This window comes from Ischnura elegans, chromosome 5 (assembly GCF_921293095.1).
Source record: "Ischnura elegans chromosome 5, ioIscEleg1.1, whole genome shotgun sequence".
NCBI classification, from domain to species: domain Eukaryota; kingdom Metazoa; phylum Arthropoda; class Insecta; order Odonata; family Coenagrionidae; genus Ischnura; species Ischnura elegans.
This window is the reverse complement of record NC_060250.1, coordinates 105,890,296-105,900,319: the sequence shown is the minus strand read 5'-3', so window position 1 is coordinate 105,900,319 and position 10,024 is coordinate 105,890,296. Positions and strand designations below refer to the sequence as shown.

Genomic DNA, 10,024 nt, shown 5'->3' with positions numbered 1-10,024 from the left:
AATGATTATATTTATATAAGGCTAATAAAAATGCAAGGGAGAAGATATTTACTCAGCTCTACAAAACCAGCGGTAATATTTAATCAACAGGATATAAACCAAGGGATTTTGAGAAGAACATTGTCATCCCAAATATTAGGGAGAGAGAAGTGTAAGAATTTTGGCTCCATGAATTCAATGACACGTGTATCAAAGATTAATTTACAGGAGAATATTTAGGTTAATATACAGGAGAATAGAATGTAAAGCTTAGCAGTTTCTGGATGAAGACTGATTTGGATTCTAGAAAAAGCAAGGGCACAAGAGAAGCAGTATTTTACACCACAGAAGTATTACAAGGACAAAAAATCAGATTGTCTATTCCTTTTGAGCTGTTAGCCTGCCCTATGAGAGGGACATACTTTTGATTTTCCAAAAGATTCCTTAATGGACCTTTGGGAATAGTGATGACCTCTCACAAACTAATTATCCCCAATATTCTGGCATCCCTCCCGTTGATGGTGAGTGAGTGCAGATGCTCTCATGGAAAACCAAACCACCTTCTGGCTCATGAGCAGCCCACAAGAATGTAGGTACTTGAGAACAACCCGTTGTTACCATAGAGGGATTGAAGTTTGGTGCTTGAGGTGACCCAGAGAAATCGAAATTAAGAATTTGTTGAAGGGAAATTAAAAGACATCATCTTATTAAAGATATTTTACCATTTTGGTAAAACATATATTTTACAAAATATAACACCTCCATTGCTTCAATCAGCATCAAGAACACTGTCTTAGTATTTGGCACAAATACAATCTTCCTTTCAGTTCTTAATTGCTAAATGATATTGGGTAACATGAGGTTCCTGTAAATCTACAGGAACTTTGTCCCTTTCATGAACAATTATATATATTGAGCACTTGACTCATTACTCAAAAATTAAGCTTAGTCATTGGTTAAAATTTAAGACATTTCCTCATGAGTAATTCGAGTCAGGAGAAAATACTACATAAAATTGCAGCCATGGAAAATTTATTCGCATGAATGCACATGCAAATGTAAATGCTAAAAACTCATTATTTATTTGAGTTATCACCTAAAATAAATTTTTTGCATCATGTTTTTTGATGAAATGCCTATTGAGCTCATCGAGGTTTTTAAAATATTAACCCCATGACTCTCTCATAGTCCATAAAATATTCTATTTATACACTTCATAATATTATTTCACGGAGTGCACACAAATTAATGGCTCAAATGAGCAGGAACTTTTTCAGTTCATTGCCAGAAAGACACAATACTACATCACACTCATATCAATGAAATTATAATAAAATTCGATGAAACAGCCTTCTTAGGAGTGCAACACAATGTAATGTGTTGTAACTTTGATATATTATTTTTAGCATCACAAATCATATTTTTGGGAAAGATTTACATTTTCACCTCACTATTTTCAGTGGGGCGAGGATTGGCTGACTGCTGTTTGAGATTGGTAAAACTGGGGGATTTGGTTCTGTTGTGCTCTCTCCACTTGGAACCATTCTAAAACCTCTGTCAAGGAATGAAAGACCGAGGCTTGATGCACTTGAGCCTGTGGAGTCATGTCTTTTACCAGTTATCCAGCCTTCACTGCTAGCTGCAGATGATGAACTAGAGTCCTGGGAATCACTTCGGCGAAAGTTAGGAACAATCGCTGGCTCAGGACGGCTTTGCCGCCTGAAACTGACTACTCTGGTATTTGGTTTACCATTCACCTCAGCACCTGCCCCAACCATACCAGAGATTCTTTGCAATCCTCTGTGCTGTGGAAAGGGTTGATCCACTTTTCCAAAAGTGAAGCGTTGTTGGTGCATCAAGTGAGGATATCTCCATGGTGATTTTGGTGGATCCATTTCAAATGCACCATTGTCCATCCCAGCGATGGTTTGGAATTGTTTCTCCCTCTTTGATAGCCTTCTGTTTGGGAAAGAAACAAAGTTATTAACTTTTTCTCTTGGTATATTTCTGTCATTTACATTCCACTATACTGGCCACACCAATCATAGAACAACTTCCCCCTCCTTTCCACCACTATATCTAATTCATTAAAGTGCTCCCAAATTTATTATGCCCTCAAGTATTTATTTTCAGCAGAAAACTTGCACCTTATGTGGGAGGGCCTGCAACCACTACTGAAAGTATATATTCCTTAACTTTACAAATAATGGTAAAATCATTGACATATCCTCAGCAAAGTAATTTCTTCACTCCGAAAGAGCAAAAGTTTAATTTTCCTCAGTAATTAAACATTTCGAAAACAAGATTTATGCACTAGATTATGTGATGGAAGTCTCCCAACTAATGAACATTTATTAAAAAACATTAAAAAAATAATGAAATATACAAAATTTGTCAATCTAGGGACTTAATTTAACTAATTTATATCCAAGTTTTTAAAATGTATTTTTTATTTTATATACATGCACTCCAGAAGTTTTCTTCTGTCCACATTTTTACCAGAAATTGCCTGCAACCTAATGCCATTTCTTTTATGCATCTTTTCAATGAATTAATGCCAGTATATATGTATACCAACCTGAGAATACGTGAGCCTAGGCCTGCATTCGCTGGTTCCTCCAGAGTAGCTCCCCCATTGGAGGTGGGAGGACCTCCAGATGCACTCTTTGCACTTCCTCCTCTTCGCTTATTGTTCCTCTGGTAGTGATGGCTCTCTTCAATGATGATATGACGGTCATATGGTGTATCATAATCAACCTCCAGGATTGTGGAGAATCGATGAGGGAAGACAAGATCCACAGCTGCTATCACAAGTCCAACAAAAACGCAGAGAGAACCTGAAATTTTATGATATATATTAGCATGGTTATACCAGAATTGTAAGAATTGACAATCCAAAATGGGATGAACTCATAATGCACAAAGGAATATATCCCCCAGAAAACATTTATGATTTTACGGTATTATTTTTATAATTTAACATTAATTTCTCCACATTCATGATGATATTTTGTAATTTTCCTCAAAATTTTATTTAAATTTTAACTCTTGTGTGCTGCAATATTTTTTGTCCCTTCACCACGGACACTTCAGTACATTGATGTGGATAACCCAAACCAATTTTACAGCCATGCTCAAAGACAAAAATGATCTCAAGTTGTTGATTGCCTCCTCCAGATAACTGATTGTACTCGTAAGCATAATTTTTGCAGAAGAACTTCCCATGTGTCTTATTCACCAAATTTGAATCCTTGCTCACTGCACTATTTTATATTACCTAACTGCCAAAATTTCCATTCTATGATGGCTTTGAGGACCTTAAATGATTGCAAATTATAAATAGTCCCACCTGCAGAATTTTAAATATATTTCTTTGCCAATCGCTCAACACTAGATAAACAAACGTACCCATTTTAAAATTTTCCAATATTCGTTTTGTTGTTGTCTTCATATTGTTTCAATTTGGCGTTTCGTTTATTAACATATTTAATGAAGATTTTTAATTAGGCTAAATTAAATATCTAATATTCACATTTATTATGAAATAATTTTAGTATTTTTATCTAGAACGACATAACTATTTTGGCCAACTTGATTTTATTTTTAATGCAACCGTGTTCCATCATAATTAGAATAATTGCTGTGAGTAAAAAATCTAAAATATAAAAATAACGTTTGTACATCGATGAAAATATATGCAATCCCTAGTTTCTAAATAGTTTCTCAATAGTTTCTACCTGCTCCTGAAGTTAGACTTCCTGCCATTCGTCCTTGCGTATTTAAAAAATGCTCATTTTAATATCAGAAAAACTAACAAAGAATATGTCATCATTAATGTTCCCACAACGCAATAACCGCATTATGATATTTTTTATTTATTTATACAGCTTCCGCTACTCCATACATTCTTTAAAGTAGCGAAATTGAATGAGTCGTTCGTTCGTGGTTAATAAAAAAATCCATTTGTTTTAGAGCTAAAAATATTCATGTGTCATTGAATATCTATACACGAGCAAATTTCTCCCTCCTTTTAGGGGAGACCATTACACAGGCGATTCCTTTAATCTCAACTCAAAGGAGGCAACTCATTCGACTGTTAAGTATACTTAGAGTTACTCTTGAAAATGGTGCAAGTAAGTGCCGAAACCGGCAGTCCACAAAATTGTGTGAAATATTACGAAGTTTTTAATGCTCACTGCTAATGCGTACGAAAAAATATTATTTATTGTATCTGATTGATTAACAATGAAATAAAAATCACCTTAATTTTACTCAAACCGATTCTTGATACCATTCGCACTACTTGAATAACTCTTGCTCCCACAAAAATTCACATTGGCCAAAATGGATTCTTTGTTCGTATGAGTCGGTAACAGTGGCGCCGACTGCATGGGGCCTGAGGGGGCCCGAGCTCCCCCAAAATGTTGTTATTAGGGGAAGAAAAGATGTAAGGCCTATCGATTTTACCGGAGTGTCGAGTTATCGAGAGTCGAGTTTTCAGGGTTCTAATGTTGATCATATGACTCTTCTAAAATGCTTTAAAAAAACTTTAAAACTCACTATTTATCGAATTTCCGTGAGAAAAACCCAAGTATGGGCCCCCCAATATTTTTTATAAGTCGGCATCCCTGGTCGGTAACGATACCCCTTTGTTTCAGAGTTAAAAAGAATCATCCCCACTTAAAAACCCACACACTATTAAATTCCCTCCTTCTAAGGGGGGGGAGACCATTACTCAGGCCATTGCTTCCCTCGCAACAAAGGAGGCCACTCACTCGGCAGTTAAGTGGTCGCGGGTCTCCGAGGGGAGTATTGGTATCTTACCTGCGACGACCACCGCCCAGAAGCACCAACCGAGGCGGAACCTCAGCACGCCCTCTTCAAAAGGCACGTGGAGTGGGTGGTCCGGTAACAGAATCGTGTACACGAGCGCCGAGCACAGCATGAGTCCGCCCGTGAGGATCATTGCGTAGGCGCCGTAACGAGGCACAACCGCTATTAAAATGTTCATGAAAATCCACGAAGCAAACGCCGCCCTGCAGTGGATGGAGAGAGAGAGAAAAAAGGAAAGAAAGGCAGCAATTAGTTGATCAGCTTTGACAAACATGTCCAGCTCAAGCTGGTGCAGCTAACAAAACACACAAACAGCAGTGGGCGAGGCGGTATCGGATACGTAGAATGATGCAAATGTGTTTTTTTTCCTCCCTCCGGCGAGACTGCAGTGGGCACATGCAAAGTGCGGGGGATGAGGTTTGTGGGTGGGAAAAGCGATGAGGGAAGTGCAGCTCGAAACAAGAGAATAATTCAACGGAACAAGAGGGAGGTGTCATAAAAATTGATTCCATAAAGTAATGACTGCTATGAATACAATCCATAATTCTAATAATCAATTCAATTTGTCAATTCATGTCATGGTCCTAAGATAAACGCTTTTTGAAATCTATCCTTCTCTCCTCGTGATGGTTCCAAGTCATTAATTGTTCCTGATCTGACGAAACAGTATCTTACTCCCGGGCATCTATGGGAATTTATATAATTTTTACGTAAAAATATTATCATAAAAAATAAGGCCTAATAGACAGGGAATCTAGGGTATTCTAGGATAGTAGGTAGTAAGAAGGCAGACAATACCAAAACAATTCAGAAAAAGCTTGCCTCTTTGTGATGCATTCGAGTCAAATGCCACAAAATATAGAATAATTTAAATTCAAGCATTTTTTATTTCGAACGAAAATAAAACTTCGGGCCTCCGTGAATGCGTCGGGGTTCAGAATTATACAAAGAACCTGCAACGCAAAATAGGAAAATACCTCCAAAAATTGGACTATTGTAAAATATACCCGTTTCCGTCCCAATTTCCCTTGATTGAGAATTCAGAATGCAGTTCTATGAAAAGAACCCCAGAAGTCTGACACTTTATTTAGTGATAATTATCACCATCATTTCCTAAAGGTGAAAATACTTCACAGCGTAATCTTTGAACTATTCTAAGATAGGAGGAGAGTATCAGATTCACTTGGTATAATTTTAATGATTATGATGAAAAATGAGGTTCTTGTGAAAGAATAAAGTAGAGGTCCAATCACCCTGAAAGACATCTTAGATTTAATTAAAAACTCGGTCCAAAACCAGGGACACCGTGAAAAAAGCGTTTTAATAGTGCCAATAACTGGGAATTTTCGAGTGAAGGCATTCAGATAAAAGAAGAAGAGAAGAACTGAATAAAGGTCAAATTCATCTAGAGAGATTGATCACCGATCGCATCAGAATTCGCCAAATAGTCATGGTGCATAAAATGCGTAGGTGTTTGTATTTGTGCTTTTGGCAATTGGAGGATCTTAAATCAAATACTAAAACAACGTAAGGGATCATGGAAAACTTCATCGTAGATAAAAATTTACCCGCTCAAACTCTGGATGGATTTCTCCCCACTTAATCCGAAAAACGATGACTTTAGAGGTTAAATCAATTTAGCCATTAAATATCAGGAAACGTTTTTTGAGCAATATTTCAGTGCAATGGCTCAAGGTACAGCCGGTGCACTTGGTATTGTATTGATCACAAAAGAAAAATTAATTCCATATAGGAATAAAATCATATGTTACAATAATATACAATAGTCAATATAAAAAAAGCACGAGGCAATTATAATCCAGAGAGAATTTTCAAAAGTCCTGAGCGAATGTTCAAATCAAGAACTCGTAATTACTCCATGGTAATCCAATCAGATCAGTGGAAGTAATTGATCTTGATGCGATTACAAAAGGGGTAATCGGTAGAAAGGTAAAGAAATAATAAATGCTTTGACTTGAATTCAATAATTTCACAACTCCAAATTACATAATCTCCTTCCTTACGAAACATTTCATTTTTTTATTACCAAGCGAAGAAAAGTCGCACAATTGTACATTTTTGGCAATAGTTTGTTTGGAAAATGGTTTCTGAACCACTGTTATTTTGTAATTACCAGGTTTTATGGAAAATAGTACTCTGGTTTTGGCCGCTTCTCGATTTAACGCAAGAAGTCTGCCAATCGCAGAGGCACGAGGGACAATGGTCACAATGAAATGCTGGTTGCGTTATTTTAAGGATACAGTATAGTATTTGTTGATGGATAGTGGGATGGTTATTAGTAGTATTGGTTAAATTAGAGCCAATCAGAAAATTCGCTGAAAAACGGAGCATATCACCACAAATACTTATAACTTTTTCAAATCAAAGGAAAGAATAAAAATACATGGGGTTTTCGAGGTGGGCGATTTTTTTATTGATGAAGAACGTTGTTAATCATACTGACTATAAGATATTTGACTAAAAAAGAGGAAAAATGAGAAAGATTCATGGTTTTGAAACCAGGTTTTTGGTAATTGTCAAGAAATCAATTTTTTCAGCATATACGTCTCCATCGTTATAGATAATGAGGATTGCAAATCAATATCCAACCGGTGGAACCGTGCTTCTGAGGAACTGTGAAGAGCTAGCTGAAAAAATATATAAAATAATCACCATCATCATTGTTGCCTCCTAATGGCTGCCTTATTTTGGTTCTTTCTTCTCTGTTCATGACTAACTGAATAACCTCCTGGTGCATCTTCTTTCGTACCTAACATTTAATTTTGCATGTGAGCTAATGCTAGTATTTATCGGGGTATGTGTCTTTCTATTTTCTCATCCATAACTTTCCCACCGCACCTTTTACGTTTCACGGCATATCGATTGGAAACTGTGCAATGCCACCATCTCCTCTATCCAACACCGACTTCTAGATTCTTTTTTTCCGGCTCATCTGTATGTAGCGATTCGTTTTCCATTTCATTTGGACCTGTCGTTTTCATCTTCTACCTTCAATTTCAGATATTTTCTCCTTGATCAACCTCATTTATTGGTCCAGGCCTGTGATCAAAACACTGCCATTCTTCATAAAAAGGTTTATTTACGCAAGAACGCGTGTATCATCAGAAGTCCGCTGGGTACCAGCAGTTGAGTCGAAATGAACGGTAGGGGGGCAGTAGTGCACGAATGGATTGGGAATAAATCCCAAAATCCGAACAGGATTGCATTATAATTCGTGCCTCTTTCAACCCTGGAATTAAGGAGCAAAAATTGTCGGCGGCGACCTCAAAACGAAAGAATCCGAGAATTGGAATCGTAGTTTCGATTTGGAAGAGAGTGGGGGAGGGGGAGATTCTTGGAATGAGTGGGGAAAGGTCTTTTGGGTGAAAGGTAGGGATTCTTTTTTCGGAGGGGTGGGGTTTTCGAGGACAGGACTCAGGGCAATGGTATAAATGACAGGAACGAGGGAAGAGTCGAAAAGAGGCGTGGGAACATCAATAAAAAATAATCACGCCGAGAAAAATCGCGACGATCACGGAAAAGGTAGGGATCATGATGAGATTGTTTAATCAGGCACAGCGAGGCTGATTCCTTCATTTTTATTCAATATACATCTTGAATAAATTTCTTCTAGACCCTCCATATGTAAGGGATATAAGTAATCACCTCCTGATTCAATTGGAGGAAGTGTGTTGATAATATCCATGATGAAAACGGGTTTCTAATAATATTATAAGGATTCAAGCAAAGGATTTTTAAATGAATTTAATGGGAACGATAAACTTTCACGGAAATTTCCTTCTATGCATCGAAGATTGTCATCATCAGGTAATAAAATAAAAAAATCTCTTTTAAAAGATCTAAACCCATTAAAGTCACATGAATAAATACACATTTTTCATACAAGTGGGGATAAAACTGCTCAAAGCAATTTCACAAGAGATTATAATTTTGAGAACAGTCCTAGTGGAAATTGTCTCGGCAATTCCTTATCATGGTTTTGTACTACGAATTATAGACAGCTCAATCTTGTTTTTGTCCGTGAAAACGAGATAACAGCTTCAAAAATATTTTAACTACCTTTCTCACAATCAATTTGATAATCTAGCCGTCATAGATTTCTCATAATAAGACTAATTATCAAAGTTTCTTAAAGATAACTGGTTTTGCATTCAGTGAAGAATCAATAACCTATAAAATCAAAAAATTATTTATCGTAAATGAATGAATTAGTAAACTACAGATGTATTATATGCGGTGTTACAAGCGGTAACCAAGATTTTGGTCATCAAATTTCAAATCTCTAAATGGCGAAAAACAAAACCATATGTCAATAACAAAGTGCCGAAAAGATATGGTTAGTTAATTTAAAATATTGTTCTTTTAATTACTCTGACTTCGCTAAGTTCCTTGTTCGTTTCCTTGATTGGAACGGCGATTATGTTGCGCACGATAGAGCAAAGCGTTGGCGTATCTAAAACATCTGGAATAGATCACGATCGTCAATCTGCACGTCGCACAGTGGGCGGAAATCGGAAAAAGCCGGACAAAATTACAAAATGGCTTTTTTTGAGTTATAAACTTGAAACTTCGCAGGTATACTCAGAAATGATTGAAATGTATGGATATGTACTTCATTTGACATAGATCTTACCCGTTACTGAGATACAGAGGCTCAAACGTGAGCAAATTTCCATAAAAACGCCCGTCTTCAATTTTCTCTGAAAACTTTCCAAAGGAAGTGGATGGTGAAGTTTTGGGTGGATTATTGCGAAATAAAAAACCACATAATCTGTTGGAATGGTGTTTTTTCTTTAATTTTCCGTAATCTTAAAGAATACCGTCCAGAAATTCTTACCGTGCAGTAACAAAATGGCGGATACTGTTTTTCGACAAAGTTTTACATTTAGGTAGAGTTTCAAATAGGTTTTCGGCAAGGTCGCGCGGAGTAACTTATATGAGAGCATTTGTTGAAGATTTCTTAAGGTGTTTATGCAGTTTTCTTTGAAATAAGTTTGCGTCGCCGGAAATGACATTGATTTTTCGACCGCGCGGCAGGGTTCGTCTCCGCGCGTCAGGAGTTGGATTAGCCGCGACGCGGTAAGGTTATTGAAGCTGTATGGGTTTTAACGCTCACCATTCACCGTTTTTATGTTTTTCTTCAAGACACCGATTCTCAAATGGTCTATGGTGAAGACAGTGGAGGTTTTTC

At 36.9% G+C, this 10,024-nt stretch overlaps 1 protein-coding gene across 2 annotated transcripts in view; it reads right to left on the bottom strand.

Annotated features, from left to right (window-relative positions):
- Positions 1-681: 681 nt before the first annotated feature.
- Positions 682-10,024, bottom strand: part of LOC124159383 (dual oxidase maturation factor 1-like) — a 324,286-nt gene continuing 314,943 nt past the window's right edge. For both annotated transcript variants that reach the window (XM_046535158.1, XM_046535157.1), the window contains 3 exons: positions 4,804-5,015; positions 2,558-2,816; positions 682-1,938 (listed from right to left, as the gene is read on the bottom strand). In XM_046535158.1, coding sequence (XP_046391114.1) covers positions 1,422-1,938; positions 2,558-2,816; positions 4,804-5,015 — 988 coding nt within the window. In that variant the 3' untranslated portion in view covers positions 682-1,421. The remainder of the gene's footprint in view (positions 1,939-2,557; positions 2,817-4,803; positions 5,016-10,024) is intronic.